Source organism: Numenius arquata, chromosome 5 (genome assembly GCF_964106895.1).
Source record: "Numenius arquata chromosome 5, bNumArq3.hap1.1, whole genome shotgun sequence".
NCBI lineage: Eukaryota > Metazoa > Chordata > Aves > Charadriiformes > Scolopacidae > Numenius > Numenius arquata.
In genome coordinates, this window is record NC_133580.1 from 9,282,811 (window position 1) to 9,301,355 (window position 18,545).

The window sequence follows — 18,545 nt, forward strand, 5'->3', positions numbered from 1 at the left end:
ACTGATTCTGATTTGCCGTTTACTCTGTAATCAAATGAGCGCAAGGTGAACATAAAGCACTAGCATGCCACTGTTAGCATTTTATATCCACTTTAAATACATAAAACAAATGACATCATGTGCAAAGGACTGGAAAAAATGAGGTTCCAAATAATTATTTTTAAAGACCTGGTTTGCACACATGGTTTAACCCAATTTAATTAGAAATGTATTTCCAGCTCAATTTTGTTAAGCGTGGACATGCTCAATGGCCTGCACTGTGTTTGTTCGTTATTTCTTTTCCATTGATCCAGCCACACTGGACATCGTTTTCCAAAGTGCTCATTTTTCGCATAACTCCATCCCTGTCCATGCAGTTTCACAGCGGCTTTAACAGAAGAAGAGGGAGATTAATGCTGAGTTCTTTGGAAATTCCTATTTATTTCTGTTATCAACTTTTGTTCCTTTTAAAAAGAATTTGTTTTAGGAAAGTCAGCAATTAACACTGATTACAAGGCTGACTGGTGTAAGCTTAGCATTCATACGTCTCACGATCCAATGAGAACGGGGGTTTTATCACTAACTGGGACAGCAAACATTGGCCACAGTTGGGGTGGATCCAGCTAGTGGTTTTGCCCTTGCAGCATTCATATGCGAGAACATGTTTCTGTGGCAAGGCAACAACCTTCTACCTGCTAAAGCTTCCTTTTGTTTTTGCCAAAAAAAAAAAAAAAAAAAAAAGCCAAGACTAATAACGTAAGAAGCTATTTTCTGCCAAACCTCAAGAGAGCTGTTGTTCTGCTTCATCACCAGCTCCAGGCACACACCCCGTTACGAAACGACACCAGCATCCGTGCAACCCAGGCCAGAGCACATGGTTAGAAATGCTGAACCTCAGCAGCACGCCCGCAGAAATGAGTGGCTACGCTGATGGCAAACAGGGATACGGGAAAACACAATAATGGGGTGGTGGAATTAAAAACAATTAAGATGTAAAGCTCTCTGCATCATCTCATGTAGTTCAAACACTGCTTCCTAATGAAGGTTCCTTCAGCCAGTGCTGATGCACAAATATGGATGTCCTTCTTGGCAGCCAGGACACGAGCCAAACGTGGCTTATCAGATCACAACCAGCTCCTGCAAACACACCTAGAGAACCGCACCGTCAGCAGCCTGCCCCGGGGCGGGGAAAAACACAGAAGCAGCAGCTTCCCCATTTCTCTTTTTGATCACACTCCCGGTATTATAAGGAGATACCTGGGAATGAATATGCATCATGCCATCTCTGGGGACTTCTCATATCACACAACAACTCTCGACAGCAAACAACTCAGATAGCAGGGCACTGTATAATGACATTCGCGCTACTTGCTTGGCAATAAAGGAAGCCAGAAAGGAAGGAAAACCTGCTGTTGGCATATGCTCCTGTAATCTGAGGGAACAACCCCTCTGGAAGTTCAGGCAGTGTTTACACACAACAGGATTCAACCAGCCAGGCTCCCCATTAGTAATCACAGTTTATATAGCACAGTGTCATCTCCATCCCGAACTCCACTGGCACCTACGATCCCTGTCCGGCCCTGGTCCAGCTCCCAGGGGAAGGCTCAGCGCTGCCTCCACCACAAGGGCAGCTGAGGTGCTCAGAGCCCCACGGCCAAGCCTGGCAGAGTTGGACTAGAAGGTCATCTCTGTAATATAAAGAATTAGTCTATTTCAATATTAATAACATCAAAAGCGAGAGGTCTGCCAGAACTCTGTAATGTAAACAATGCAGGATACAGCAACCACAAAAGCTCAGAAAGCCAAGTTGTCTTTAATCTACTTACTATGACATTCAAAACCCATCTGCATGACAGATAGGACAAATGCCACACAGGCTCTGAGCATCACCCAGGGCTGATAAGGCCATTTTCTTCTGTTCCTGGTCAGAGAACTGTGAATTTGGCAGAAGCAAGAAGCCAAATGACATTACAGAACCTAACCAGGAGTTTTTTGTGACTATTTGAACAGCCTCACGAATGCACTAAGGTCTTTGCAAACATACGCAGAAACCTGATCACTCATGCATGCCTCTATGTGAAGACACCTGGGCCAACGTGAACATACTGTAATTCCAACGTGCAAGCCAGGGATACAGGCCTGGCAAAGTCTTCCACCAGGTGGGTACCTAGAAACTAACACAATGCAAAGAAAGGAAGAGAGGAACATAGGAAAGGGTGAATCCTAAATCCTCTCTAACCTTTATTCTCCAGCCTGTGGGATCAGAGACCTGAGTTTCCAGCCTTTGTTTTGGGACTTCCTCTATTCAAAACAGTTGTGACTGAAAATTTTCAAGTGTCCAAAAGAAAGGAAAGTTAGTGCTTCTCTTTATTCCTTCATCCTTTCTCCATTTTCAGGCATATTTATGGAGAGCAAGCTACAATACATGTAGCTTCTCCAGATGCAACCTCTTTTTCCGCCAAGGAAACTGTCCCAATTGGGCATCCAGCAGTCTGCTATGCCCTCTGCACGTGCACACCTACTCAACAGCGTGTGACCTGGGAGCTCAACGCATTTGGGAAACGTCAGACCTACTTAGGCTGATCTGCACATGCACAAAAAGCCCAATGTATCCCGAGTGCACCGCATTTACTGGCATGTACCACCTCGGCGATGTCCAAGCTGTCCCAGGCTTCCCAACTGCTGGGTTCACTGGGCACACCCTACGCCTCAAGTGTTTATGTGCCTGCCTGCAAAATTTGGCAATCTTCCACCGGGAGAGATGACAAAACACATTCTAACGTCTCTGGAAACAAATTACCCTTCATCAAAAAGCACAAATACAGGCTGCACAGAGAATGGATTGAGAGCAGCCCTGATGAGAAGGACCTTGGGGTGTTGGTTCACAACAAGCTCAACACGAGCCAGCAATGTGTGCTTGCAGCCCAGAAAGCCAACCACATCCTTGGCTGCATCAAAAGCAGCATGGCCAGCAGCTTGAGGGAGGTGATTTTGCCCCTCTACTCTGCTCTGGTGAGACCCCACCTGCAGTACTGCATCCAGCTCTGGAGCCCTCAACACAAGAAGGACATGGACCTGTTGGAGTGCATCTAAAGGAGGCCACGAAGATGATGAGAGGGCCGGAGCACCTCTCCTATGAAGACAGGCTGAGAGGGTTGGGGTTGTTCAGCCTGGAGAAGGGAGACCTTATAGCAGCCTTCCAATATATAAAGGGGGCCTACAAGAAAGCTGGGGAGGGACTCTTTAGAAGGTCATGTAGTGATAGGACGAGGGGTAATGGCTTCAAACTGGAAGAGGGTAGATTTAGATTAGATATCAGGAAGAAATTTTCCACTATGAGGGGGGTAAGACACTGGAACGAGTTGCCCAGAGAAGCTGTGGATGTCCCATCCCTAGAGGTGTTCAAGACCAGGCTGGATGGGGCTTTGAGCAACCTGCTCTAGTGGGAGGTGTCCCTGCCCATGGCAGGCGAGTGGAACTCAATGATCTTTAAGGTCCCTTCCAACCCAAACCATTCTATGATTCTATGAAAAAGGAATCCCACAGGAGGAATGGTGTGATTCACACAGATCATGTACTGGTACTGCCTGTCCTCTTCAACGGGAAGATGCACAGACAGGACCAGTTCCTGCTGTCAGCAACCAATGAGAAACTGGAAGACTTCACCACAGCAATTTCATTTTCAGAGCAGCAGGGATATGCTGGTCCACAATACCTAACTACTCTCTGATATTAGTAAAAGGCAATCGGATATCTGCTGATGTAATTTGGCTTCTGGAAGCAGAATGTTTGCAAGAAGCCTGTTATGATAAATATTTCATGTTAGACTGGAAAAAGCAAATATTGAAGCAAAAACATTTTTTTCCTGGCTCTTCCCTTTTTCCATATAACAAGACAACATCATGGACAATCTGTGTAAATAATACATTTGAGAGTCCATTATCTAAGCCATATGCATATTTATTTTATGTTGGTTTTGTTGCATATTTTAGTATAATTGTTCATAGGTTTAAAGCCAAGAGTAAAACAAGAGTAGACAAATCTGCTACAGCAGAAATAATCAGTAACTGGTTACTCTCTTGTTATTTTTAAATACTAAAATTTAGCAAAATCCACAAGAATGATAGAAAATTCATCAAGTTCAGTAAAATAAACATTTTCAGAAGACCACCACATATTTCTCTTATGTCCTTTTCCTCAAAATGTTTCCACTTTCAACAACAGAAATAAAAGAAAAAAAATGCATCAAAAATGCTGATGTCAGCTGTAGCAACTGCACAACTGCAGAGTCAGAAAATGGAATTTAGTTGATTCCAGTATTCAGTAAACCTCAACAAAATGTTAGTATTTTGCCAACTGCTCTCACTTCTGGTTGTAAACACTCCTCACAGAATGGAAAGTCAGAAGAATTCACATTAATATTCACATCTATTTTGGTAATGACAAATTATTTCAGTATGGTAGTACCTTTTTTTTTTTTTTTAGTATGCAGTACTAAAGACACTCTATAAAATATTAAACATCCTGCTAAATTAAAACGTATGTTCAAACAAAGCAAATGAAATGCAATGTTTTGACGTTTCTGAAACAAAGTTGGAAGATGAAAGCCAACTCATTTCTTAAAATTTTCCCCACTAACGTTTCTGTTGAACTCAACATGTTTTAGTTCGAGTGAAACTGTTTTCAAACAGCGTGTTGTTCTGTAAGTGGCTGCGAACCAATTCTCACAAATCACCTCCGTAAGTACACTAATTCCTCTTAGCCAGAATCCCAAGGCGCTTTACAGAAACAAGGACTGCCTTCATTTTAATAGCTACAGTCATAAGGAGAACTCCATTTCCAGAAAATTCACGCGTTTTCGAGCAATGACTAGAGGCAAGAAGAAAAGCCAGATCTGCTGAACCGCAGCTGTACACATCAACCCCTCTCTTACCTTTATGAAAAAGTGTATTTCTTACACGATGGGAGCACCTAAAAGCACCGCCACAGACCACATGCCAGCTATTACACCTTAGCTGATCACATCACTGAAAAAGGCAACAGTTCACTACAAACTATACCTTCTGCATTCCCCAAGATCTCAGAAGTTTACTAAAGTTTCCTGCTTTCTTCGGGAAAAAGAATGGGATGGGGAAGAAATCACCTTTGAAAAGGTGCTTCTATAGCAAATCTTAAAAACCTTTCAGGAATCCCACAAAGTCAGTAGGTTACAAGGGCAGGCTTATACCACACAAGGGGTTTAAAAAAAATAAAAAAGTATACTACAAACAGCTGAAAAATAGTTTCTTCTTTAATTTTATTCCCAAAATCCATATTCACAGAACTCCGCAGGCCAGGAAAATTACTGCTGGCCAGCAGCCTGAGAACAGCTGAATACCAGATTATCACATTTATGGATTTTACAATTGAAATTGGACATTACAATTTAAAATTACCTACTGGAATTTTCATTATGACGGGACAAGGGGCTGACCTGCGTCTGTCTATTGACTGAAAGAGCTGTTCGACCCCAGCTGACAATAACAACTGGCTTTTAAACTCCATTTCCCCACAAATGCCTTGAAAGGGAAGCATCAACAGTTGTGCCACCAGATTTTGCCGCTGTCCCCCCGGGCAGCTGCAGTCTGAATAGCTGGACTACCACCAGACCCAGCTGTACTTGGCTTTCAAGGCAGCAGGAGGATTACGCTTGGGCTAAACGCTGCTTTCTTCCAGAGCACCAGAGCTGCAATGCCCCCAAGGACCTCACCTCATGGCAGCATTGTCACAGAGCCCTGCGTGAATCCACGTGGCTACATCAGGAGATGCGCTCTCTGGAGGAGCTCTTCCCAGCAGCGAGCACAAAGACCACACTGGTAGTGGTACCAGTTGTGCTGTTGGCTGGTTGTCCTAACAACCCCCCAACGCCCCACATCTCATGTGGCTGGGGGTCCGCATGGTGCTGGCCCCTCTTACTGGCGGGGTAATCCCGAGAGCGTGGAAGAGGAGCTGTGGGAATCATCCACGGCAGCCGACCATGCCAGGGTAAAGCTGTGGGAACATCCCTCATGTTTCAGCACCTCCCATCCCCAGTGCTCAAAGTCTCGCTGCCTGACTTGGCAGACTTCTGTGCAACCTTGACACGGACATAAATCAGCATGTGGTGTGCAGGACAGCAGATTACCACGCTCAGGACTTCATCTGAATAAAAAACAAAAGCAATTCCTTATTGCTATTTACTTCTCTCTGATCCAGAAAAGCAACACAACCAAGGGCTTGCTACTGCCACAGGCTGCCTCCAGCCCCAGCCCAAGCTCAACCCAGCACATATAAAACCTTTCTTGCACAATTATGGTGGTGCTTTGAATTGCTCCCGGATGGTCTTCATGGGGCAACACTTACATCTCTACAGCTACAACTCAGCAGCTGCTAATACAATTGCTTCTTAGAGTGTTTTTTAAAGTGAACAGCCTTGCAACAGTCCCCCTGTGCAAAATTACTGGTCTCTGCATACTGGAAATGCCGCACTATGTCCAATCCATGGAAAATATCGATCTATTACAGACCTCAGTAGGAGAATTTGCCTCTTTGTGGACTGACATTTCTGCTGCTAGATTTTCCAGCGACATCTGCAACAAAGCACTACTGCTACAGGATTACTGGAGACCCTACTCAACATATAGGTAAAAAGCCTCCTTCAGAATAGGATTGCAATTTAGATTTCTAAAACATATCCCAGAAGCTATATTTTGGTCCCCAAGATCTCATCCTGCAGGACTTAACCATTTGGCTCAACATAACAAACTTGGTGAACACTCAGAGCAAACTATAAAGCACAATTACAGATGATTCTTGTACAAAAATACAGGTTCCTCAGGCATAAACAAATTCAAACACATTTGTATGAAAAAACACCTGAAGACTGAGCATGAAACTAAAAGAGTATTTACTGCTGGTGGAGACAATGGTGATGGGACATCTATGCGGACAATGGGAAAGGACAGAAGAGCAGCAAACACTCCACACAGTTCTTTAGACCAATTCATCACACTGTCAAGTTTAAAGCACCAAATGCTGGGTAAGTCCATGAAATACACATAATAATAAAAGACACACAGGCTATCAATATTTTTAGGAAACTGACTGATACGTTCCTTTTATTATGCTCTACTAGCTATAGCCCAGAGGTACCAAAGAGGGACTTTCAAAAAACGCACATGCATCCTTCAGGTCCTTAAAGCAGACCTGGAAAGTACCATTCACGTGGAGCTGTAAGAAAGAATCAGAGACATGGAGATAAGGTGATGTGCCATTGCAAGGCATGGAAGTTCTGCGATTCATTCAGAAAAAGGTACAGTTACTAAAGCTGACCTGCAACAAGAGTCATCTCAAACATCTATAAACAAACACTAAATTTTCTGCTGTTTAAAATTAAGTCATATCCTACCATTCATTCATTAACTCCAATAGTTCATTTCATGTCTGGGACCTTTTTTGGACTGCAAAAAGACAATTTCTTACAAGTTTTCCCCCAATCACATTACTTTATTTTGAAGAAGAAATAACATACACCATGAAATGCTTCTGAGTAGGTCAGGTATTGTAAAACTCAGGCATGCAAAGCACTGGTCACTCTGATGAGTATCTTCACTTGAGCACGATTCTGGATGCCACTGAGCAGTCAGAAGTATTGAAATCAATGTCACTAGTGAGGTGCTTAAAGTGTAGCAAAGTGCTTGAGTGGGGAATTAAGAGCTTGAACTATTTCCTACTGGGCTCATATTATCACCAGTGCATTTTTAGCATGTTCCTTTACCTTCAAAATAGCATGTCCCAGTGCCAACATCTGAAGTGTTATGCAACACGAGCTCAAAATGCCACCAGTTTAGGATGAAAATGCATTGCATTCTCCCATATGGACATTCAGGTCCAAAGCAAAGAGGAGCTTGAAGCAGCAGGCCTGCCAACAAATTATTTGCAAGGATTTCACTACTCTCTAATGGCTGATACGGCACATCTAATTATTGTACATTGCTCTGCTCAGTCAAAGAGCCTTTATTATACAGAAGCACTCCACAGCTGAGAGGCTTTTTTCATATCCTTGCTCTTCTATTTTTGATAAACTAGTCCCTACACTTAAGAATCTTAATTGAGTTCATCTGAAATATTCACTAACTAGAACCAGGACTTCACAATTTGCTAATTAATATCGCATGTATGATCCATTATTTTAAATTCCAGTGCTGAATATAGTTTGGCATTGCCATGCAAATAAGCAACAAAAAAAACCCCAAAACCCACATGCACTAGGGAAGAAAACGCTGCTGGCTCTGACAACTAAATATGCACAATACACTACCTATTTTATATATATATATTTGAATTAGAAGTCTTTTGCCCTCCTTTTTTTTTGTATTCTCCAAGTCAGTCATTCACAATCTGGTAGGCTGGATTGATAGCAGGTACGTTCTGTCCACTGAGATTCACATGTCCTATACTCAATCAAAGTCCTGTACTCAAATCAAGATTGGAAAAGACCTCTGGGAACATATGGTCCTACCTTCTGTTGAAAGCAAGGCCTTCATTTAGGTTACCCAAGACAATGTCAATCAGCCTTGGATATTTCCAGCAAGGGTGACTCCACCACCCTGGGAAACCTATTCCAATGTTGACTTGTTCTCATGGTTAAGGATTTTTTTTCTTACATCCACATGGAATTTCCCCTGAGCAACCTGCACCTGGATCCCCTTGTCCTGAGCATCTCCTGTACTATGCAAACCGCTGTTGAAGCAGTTGAACACCGTGATTAGATTGCCCTCAGCTTTCTCTTCCCTAGGTTGATAAAAATCCAACTCCTTCAGCTTTTACCTCTTCACAACTGAAGTTCTTCAACCCTCTAAATGTTTCTGTGGCCCTCTGCTGGAACCTCTCCAGCTTCCCAATGTCTCCCTGGAAGTCGATGAGCAAAGGTGGGACGCAGTATTCCAGGTGTGGCCTAACAGGAGTGGGGGAAGTAATCACGTCCCCTGATTTACTTGTTATGCTCTTGTTGATGCAGCCCAAGGCACAGTTTGCTCTCATTGCTGCAGGGATGCACTGCCAACTCCACATCCTTTCTGATGCAAGAGGAAAAGGACCAATGTGATGGTGTGGAAGCTTTAAGAAAAGCATGAAGACATTTATGAGAAAGTATTTAGGAGTTGCAGGCAACTGAGAGAAGAGGAAGAAACACACCTAGTAGCATGCAGGCTTCACAGGCATTATTAAAAAAAATCAGAGGCACAAAGCCGTTAAATACTGAAACACCAAACCATGCCTCTCTAGTGTATTAATTATACTACAGTCATATACATTAAGTCTTTCAAGGCACCCCGTTCGTACGTACCACAGCATTTCAGATCCTATTACAATGGCAGTAGCACATATTGAACTCAGACTTATTCCTGGAAGAGAACCCTGTTTTCAGGATTAGCAGACAATTTGTTTGCACTGCTGAACCAAGGATCTACACAATGAGTTGTTGACTCCATCCAGTACACTGCACCAATACTTCTTTATATACTGCTGCCTACAATAATTTACTAGTTTTCCACGTGGACAAGATAGTCAGCTATGCTACTAAAAACCCAAATAAAGAAAATTAACGGACAAACAAGCACTTCTACCAAGTGTTAGTGAAACAGAAAGTAGTGTTTTGTCATTTCTATAAAGAACAACTGATTTCCATACTTGACTCATCAAAATCTCAGTGCCTTGAAGGTTATGATTGGCTTGAAAACTGTAACCAACCACAAACAATAACAAAATACCCCAAGAGACATGACATTTTTAACGTCTCTGTCTGTGGTAATTTGGAGACTCTAAAATTGCATTTCAGCCTCGAGACACATTCTTCAGAAGGTGGCTACTTCTGACCTGCCCCCAGAAGGGATGGTTTTGAAGTTTTCAGCTTATACACGTTCCCCTTCTGGATTGCACCGAACATAACTGAAACATTTCTTACATTTAACCTTCCAGTAACTGCCTGAGGTGCTACAATCAATTAAGGTTTTCAATACAGTCCATAGACTTTAACAGTTCATAACTTAGCGTGGTCTAGTGATTCTTTCTGTGCAGTACCAAGTCTCAAAAAACCCATGTTGCTTCCTCCCACCCTTCCCAACCCCCAGTTACTTCAGCCAGTTATTCAATGAAATGAATTATGCAGAACTTAGCAGACTTTCAAATTGTTTAAGATAAACTGAAAAGTCATATTTATGCTCCACTACACTCCTGCCACTGTACATCAACAGTAGAGTAACACATAACTCACGTCAACAATTGAAGCAGGATTCAATGCCAAGAAGCAGCTGTATTTAAAAACAAAAAAACCAACAAAACACTTCCTTATGCAGACCTCTTCCTTTTTGTATCCAGGGTCTTATGTGACTATGTAGAAATAAAAATATTAGCTGTGCAGATCCACTACAAGAAGGCAGGGTTGCTTCCACCCTCTGCTAACCCTCAGCAACAGCACTGCTTCATCTTCATCAGCTGCATTACCGGGAAGCTACTTCTTCCCTTTTGATTCTCACGGTCCCAAATCAGAGCACCTCTCAAGTTCCCTGTGCCCTCAGACTCCGTTAAAGATACAACCATTTTGCACACACGGCAGCTGCAAATCATGGTTTATCATCAGCCTGCAAGATCATACTCCAAAAAACGTCAACCCCCGGAATTCACCGAAGACACTGACCTCTCACTCCTTAGGCCACTCAAAAAGACCAACCCCGGGAGAGGGCTAATCCATATCATTAACACAAAGGAAGTCAAAAGCCCCAGTCAGGTGCCTCTCAACATCAGAAAACAAGCAGATTGCACAGATGCTGCTAATAACCTCATTTGGCCCATGAAAACTGTTTTAGAAGGATGAGGACTCTCAGAGCACAGCTGAACGAGTAGGATTAGGAGCAATTCCTCTTTATCTTGATAACTGAAAAACCAAAGCAGCTATAAGCTCAGAGTCCCACGGTCTATTTAGGAGCTCAAGAGCAATTGTCTGACCCAAACACTTCAAAAATGGCACTTCAGTCACCCCATCTCTCCCTTTCCCCATTCACCCATGAGAAAAATGACTCTGCACTGAAAACTAAAAGATAGAAAATGCATTATTAGGCTCCTACTGAAGACACACCACTCAAAGAGTATGAAACTAACAGCTGAAGTCTTTGCAAAAATAAAAATATCTCATCCCCCCAAACTTACAGTTCAGTTATTACTACATGCACAAGCACAGAGTAAGATGTTCTACATCAAGGGTGATACACAATCACTACCCAGCTCTTCACAGCACTAGAGCCCAACCGTGGAAGGAAAACAAGACATCCATATAATTAAAGTTCTGGAGGTAATGAGAGTAGGCAAAGAATTATTCAAAGCACCACACTGTCGGGTCTCAACAGCCATACCTACATTGTAAGGTACAGCCTCAAGCAGGCTAAGAGCAGTCTACAGCCCCAGATGTTAGCTCCACAATGCTTGCAAAGGCACCACCTTTAACAGTACAACATGTGACAATAACGTAGCAAGCACTAACAAGTAAGAGAGACGGTATTTGTAAGTTTCCAAGATTGTTTTCTGCAGTTTTACTGCGATCCCAAACACCACTCGATTCAAGCCTCCCCAGGCAGCCTGCAAGAGGGGGTTCCAAGGCACCGCAGCTGCAGCCCGGGGAGGAAGCAAAACCCAAGAACTTGCGGGTGACACCTTCAGCAATCTTGCTTCCTCCTAGATGACAGACACCGACAGTTGTGCGACATAAAACATTGCTCTGCCTTGTCTGAAGGTCCTCACTGGTCAGCAGCTCTAAAAAAAAGCTTCAAAACCACTGGCCCTCATACTCTGGAGAGCAATCCCAGTCCCCTGCACAGTCTTTGTGGTCCCTGGCATTGAGGGTTCCCAGGAAGATGGACAGCCCTTGCAAAATGCAGCACATGGGAAGTTCAGAAACTTCTCTTTCCCATATACATTCAATGGAGATGGTGCAGAGATGGACACAGTCTGACCTTCAGCACTTCAAAGTTCAGGAAACCAAGGCATGAAAGAGCAAACACTCATTACTTCTCCAACCACCAGCAAATGCACCACTTCAGCTGCCTTCAGAGAAGCCTCTCTGCTACCACCTTCCATGACATTATTTAGAATCACCTATTGTTCCTCAGATTTCAACTCCTGGAAGCCAGCAATTAACTGAAAAACTCATCTGTCATTTCAAGAGACAACGAATCCAGTCTCATGACTTCTGGGTACCATCTGATTTTTTTAATATCTACTTCATACTTTCCAAAAGGCTGAAGTTGCCAGTCCTGGCATATTTACATCCTACTGCTTCGTAAGTTGTCAAAAAGTCTGCTAGCTTTTAGTCGGTTATTATATGCAAATCCCAACTTTATAACACTTCTAGACAGCTCTAGCATTATCATGGGTACAATTTATACCCCTTCCATTTCATTTAAAAAGACACTGAACTGGAACTGGTCTGGAATAATTCAGTATGAACAATACTCTCCTTCAATAAATCTGTTAAACATTGTTTTCCAAATCTAATAATGAATCCTCTAAATTTCATTTTCATTTTTATGGAGCTGCATATATTAAAACATATAGCTTTATGAATCATCTTCACAGCCAACCAAGCAATTTAGTAATCTTGGACATTATTTAGCCTGAAATAAGCTTTGCTTTGATTACGTGCAAACTACTATGTGTATCTATTTCTGAATGTATGAAAGATTCTGACACCTCTGGAGAATAAAAACGTGCTGTAATGACACAAGTACATTATGTGGATAACTGAGATTACTTTATAACTTAAATATTTATGAACACAAGCCTATACTAGACAAACTACAAAATGATTCCAGCATTCCCTAATTCACTCCATTGGTCCTAGCATTGTGTAGATCCAACTGCAGTGAAAAAGAAAAGTGAATACCATAGCCTAACTTTTTATGGTCTCCTCAAAAGTAGTTCCAGCTGCCCTTCTTCAGAGAAAAGAGACATTTGCTCTGGTTGCCAGGCCAGCACAAGGGAGATAACACCCAAGTACATTCAGTTGGTGCTCAGCAGCTTCCACAGAGGTATTTGCAAATACACTGGAGCTTTGGCCTGTGCGAAAATTGTTCACAACAGAGACCAAGTTGACTGCCTGCAGTTTGGAGCACCCACTTTGTGTCTGTCCACCTCATCTATCATCATCTGTCTTCTTCAGTCACATGGCTCACTGTCAACCTCCTGCAAAGAGCTGCTCCATCCATGAACAAGCCTCAGGAAAACACCCTACATCCAGTGATCACGTGTATTTATATGAACAAAGCCTTTATTATGGGCATGCTTGCCCAGAGCCAGGGTTATACACAGCCCATCATCTCTCCATCGCGTGATGCGTGTGCACAAAGCTCCCCCTCAGCACCCGCAGCCTTGCAGCACCCTGTCTCTCAGTGCCTGGTTTACACGTGGCAGCTAGTCCAAGTGCAGAACGAGCCAAGATTCAAATCACCCATTATCCAGTGCCGTCAGAACCTGGTCTCTTCTGTGCTCAGCAGAGAGCAGCCTCTGGGCACAATTTTTAATTGTCATTGTCAACATTTCTTACACATTTTGGCAACTAACATTCTAGTGAACCACACGATAGCTCAAAACATTTTTCTCTTGCAGCAGAGAAGCAAATTATGTTGCTCCTTCCTGTTTCTGCTGTGATTAAGCAGCTGATTCACTCTTAACATCCTTAAAAGATGACTAGATTGAAACTTTTTCTCTCCCAATATAAAATAAATCCAGGCATGAAAAGAAGGGCAACTATTTCAGAGGCCATTTGGGAGCTTTAGGATGTTTTCACAGGTAGAAAACTCTGCGATTACATTGCCAACAGCACCCCTGAATGTCTTCTGGTTTCTATTCTGTCCATGTGAACCCCTGAGCCTCTACTTTTAGTTTAGTAGTACTGCCCTCAGTATCTGAATGACGATCTCAGAAACAACACAGACTTAATCACAGCCACAAAGAGTTACATTAGAAAGATCCTGCTTCTGACATAAAAATAAGTTTAAAAGATGTAGTATGGGAAAGCAGAAACTCCCCAGAACTGCTACTGTAGAGGATTTTCCACAGTGTTTGAAAGAGTACCTATAGCTTCAGAGGGAAACCAAAATGCAGTCACAGCCGATCTGCCACGAGAGGACGGACACTGAGATGTAACACGCATTCAATGCAACGGAGTCGGAGACAGACAAACCGCCCGCCCGCATTTCTGCATCAGGGCCCCCTCTGCATTCCTCCTGCAACAGGGGATCAATGCAGAAAGAGCCTGCACCAACAAAAAGACGCATCATGCAGGGGCTCGTTGGCAGTGGGGTCTGCAGGAGAAGCAAGACCAGACAGCTTCCTCCAGCCGTTCTCTTCTGAGGCACCTCCAAGGGTTCAGCAGCACGGCCTTTTCCTTCCGCTGTCTTCGTTCTCCAAACGGGAGCAACACAGACTCGGTTCCCTATTTTATCATGTCTATTTTCTCTTCTCAGATCACTCTTAGGAAAGGCTTCACAGTGAAAAGAACAGTTTTCCAGGCTAGCTCTTATATCTAACTACAGGAGTGCATTGCACAGTGTACATCGCATGTTACAGCAGACAATATTTAATTGCTGTAGTTTCTTGACTGGTAGTTCTGCTTTGATATCACAGCAACAAAGGTAATAACAGAAATAAAAAACTTCATAGCCTGCCTGCCCACCAGGGCTAATCGACACCTCTGTCTTAAAAAGTACTGCTATTTTAGTCTTGGCTGAGCTCTCCACTCAATCCAGGCCAAATTTAGCCATCAGTGATCTTAATTTGTGCCAGCCACCTATTAAATAATTTTGAAGAACAGAAAATAATGACAAGACAGAAAAAGAAGGGCAGAGGGAAGTCAGTACGAAAGCCAGCACACTTATCTGACCTGCGGCAGCAGAGAGACATGACAACAAGGTAGAAGGAAGGGGCACAGGGTTTCACAGGTGACACCATCTTGCATTACACAGAAAAAACAGCAAGATAAAACAGGCTATTACTGGAACAATATTGTCCACCTTCTTAAATGGTGCTCATTTCTGCTTTAGGAAAAACAACTTTATTAAGAACAACATTATAAATTAAAGAGGCATCCAAACCTTATAGACTTGTCCATATGTTCCATTTCCAACAACCTGCACCAGTTCAAATATTCCCGCAGGGTCCTGCAAAAAGCAGAAGAAATAACATTATTTGCAGCAAAGCAGCCACTTCATAACAGAGCGTAACTGCACACAAACAAAATTAAAACGTCTGTGGCAGACCTCCTAATGATCTGTATTACACACTAAAGGGGAAATAGCCAAATAACACTATGAGAAATACATTTAATATTGAAGTTTTCGGTCAAGTTGCCCAATACTCTACACACAAAACAACCTGATGAAGATTCGTAGCACAGCAACACGGCAGATAGAACAAATAAACGGAGATGGGTGAAGAATACAAGAATTCAACAGATTCAGCTTAGTAGCGGAATAAGGAATAAACTCCAGGCTTCCTAAGCCTTAAAACACTGAGCTAGCCTAGAGGCTGAGCTGCTGTCTTCTGCTATGAAACACTTGGCAATGTAATAAAGAACCTAAATCACAGAATTGAAAAAATACTATATGAAGCACCTGAGCCCAATTACCTTACAAAAGGGAACTGGACCATCCCAGGCAATCTGAACACTACAGGGAGGCTGAGAATGCTCAACTGTCTCGTTTCGGAAACATAACGAGGTGAATTTGATGGATGTATTGAAGTCTTGGCCTTGAACCCAAACTAGATTGCTGTTAATTCACATGAAAGATTTATGTGTCTGGTCATCAGTGTACCACAGCACGTGAGCCAACTTTTGTCCTACTGGTTTAGCACCAGTTGCTCTAAAACCAACCACTGCAGCATATGTTCTTCTCCAATAAGGAGATGCTGCAGCCTTTCAGATACAGGAAGACCATCTTTTTGCAAGGCATGGGCAAGTAAATGTTCGCTCCTGCATGACTGAGCACATTAAGAAATCTGTTGCTTCAGTTAAAACTCACTTGAGAGATTTATACAAAAACATTAAGAACTCAAGAGACCAGTTTCCTGATTTCTGGCTAAGCCATTTATCAGTCAGCTCATTTCTTGGGATGATATCATTGAGAGATTTACATAAAACATTATTAACTCCATGTGTCAGTTTTACTACATCTGTTTCAGCAATCTGTCATGTCAGTTGATGCCTACTGGTACTGCTGAGGGATGCGATACAGAAAAACATTATCTCAGAAGTACAATTTCTATGACCCTGGTAGCAAAACATCTTTTTTTTTTTTTTTTCTTTAAAGGTATCGAGCTACTTCTCTGCTCCACTTATATGTTATTCTTTTAATATAAATAATGCTTTCTTCAGTATCTGATATGGAAACGTTTACTTTGGCAAAATCCCAGTGGAAACATACAGGCTTTTTTCTGAGCAGATTCTGCCTTTACTGGCACAACTGTCACGATAGATGGCAAAGCTTTCACTGTCAAAGCAACACACCACAGACTTCCACAACTGAAAGTACTAATGAGTTCGTTTGGTTTTGCCTCTAAGTTAAATGAGTTTTAATCTTATACTTCCTGGATTGTCAACCTCGCAAAAAATATTTAAAAAACAAACAAACAAGCAACTAACCCATGCACAGGCCAGTCTGTGTCATTTCTTTTCTATCTCTTATCATAGAATCATAGAATGGTTAGAGTTGGAAGGGACCTTAAAGATCATCGAGTTCCAACCCCCCTGCCATGGGCAGGGACACCTCCACTAGAGCAGGCTGCTCAAAGCCCCATCCAGCCTGGCCTTAAACACTTCCAGGGATGGGGCATCCACAACTTCCCTGGGCAACCTGTTCCAGTGCTTCACCACCCTCACAGCAAAGAATTTCCTCCTAGTATCTAATCTAAATCTCCCCTCTTTCAATTTAAAACCATTACCCCTTGTCCTGTCACTACATTTCCTGACAAAGAGTCCCTCTCCGGCTCTCCTGTAGGCTCCCTTCAGATATTGCAAGGCTGCTGTGAGGTCTCCCCGGAGCCTTCTCTTCTCCAGGCTCTTCTCCTTGTCTTATAAATAAGACAAGGTCGTAAGTCATGGCCTTCTAGACTTAAACCCCAATTCTAGAAGCCTCACACAACAGGAAGTCAATGGACCACTCCTGTATGGAGCTACGCACAGGCATAAGAGCACTTGCAACATTAGGACCTTTGTAAAGCGCTTTGCTTCCTTCTCATTTCTTCATTCTGCGTTTCCGCTAGTCTTGGATATAAAGGAGCCACACACTTTGCTTCAGCAGAGCTGAAGTCAGCAATAATCCATTGCCGTCGTGGCGGCCAAAGCAAGAGGTGGGTGCTACAAACCTCTGCCTCAGGTGCAACCTTCCCCCAGAACCATGCCTTGGGTTGGGGCCATGCAGTAAAATGCAGGGCAGCTCTCCGAGGAACCCTTCCAGACAAGGGCCTCCGTGCACAGTATCTCCCGTACCCCTCTGCGGGAAGCACGAGCAGCACCCCATTTCCACACCTCTTCTGCAGAAAGTAGCACTGCTGAATTAAGAGGTGTTCATAGCATGCAGAAACCTACAGGAACCTGAACTGCATTTTCAACTTGGGGTTTGCAACTGCCCCTCTCACTTAAATGTGTGCTCTGTCCTCACTCTTCTTCTCCAAGCTTATTTATTATGCACATATAACAACCTAATGTACCTCAAAATCAGATTCTCTCTCTCCCTCCAATCAATTTCATTCTGATTTAGCATCCTAATAGGCTGCTTCTAAAGGTTTCAGACACTCTAGGAACTCAAACAATTATCTAAATAAATGTTAGCATTAACTTTAATATAGCAAAAATCCTACCCTGTCCTTGCCAGCCAATTGAGCGTTAACACCTCAAGCCTCTGCAGCTCTGAGTGCAGCCAAAACACTTGGCCATCTCTCTTCTTTTAATCAGGACACCATAGCAAACCAAGCCTTGTTAAGAGTCATAAAGGATATTAATCTGGGCTCTGACTTTGGTCCTTGGATTGCCCTTGTTTGCTTGGATATCAGCACTGCATCGTTCGCTGGCATTCTTCACGACAAACCAACTTCTTAATTATCTTGGAGTTAGGTATCATCTTTGATGTAGTGCTTCCTCTCAGCTACCATCTAAGCCCCATGGTCCATCTGACCCTTCACCAGCCAACCCCTGCCAAATTGCCAGGTTTGCTTTGACAGACGCCAAAATCCTGGCCTGAACATTCATCACTTGAAGGTTAATTACTGTAATGCACTGTACCATATGGTGGCCTTCTTGCTTTGCTGCAAGTCATCCGCAGTGCATTCAAAAGGCAAGAGCAAGGCTGCTGACCCAGAGGCACCCAGGCCACATCTATCTCCTGCACGAGGCAGAATGAAGAACAACGCACACAGCAAGAGCCCGACCAAAACACACTCTTCACAGTCTCTGCAGCTAAACACGATACAGGTGTCTAAAGCTCAAGTTTTTCTACAGGGCC

General features: G+C 43.0%; 1 protein-coding gene across 2 annotated transcripts in view; it reads right to left on the reverse strand.

The window, feature by feature from the left end:
* NRK (Nik related kinase) overlaps positions 1 to 18,545 on the reverse strand; it is a 104,590-nt gene that overhangs the window by 84,043 nt on the left and 2,002 nt on the right. For both annotated transcript variants that reach the window (XM_074148311.1, XM_074148312.1), the window contains exon 2: positions 15,141 to 15,206. In XM_074148311.1, coding sequence (XP_074004412.1) covers positions 15,141 to 15,206 — 66 coding nt within the window. The remainder of the gene's footprint in view (positions 1 to 15,140; positions 15,207 to 18,545) is intronic.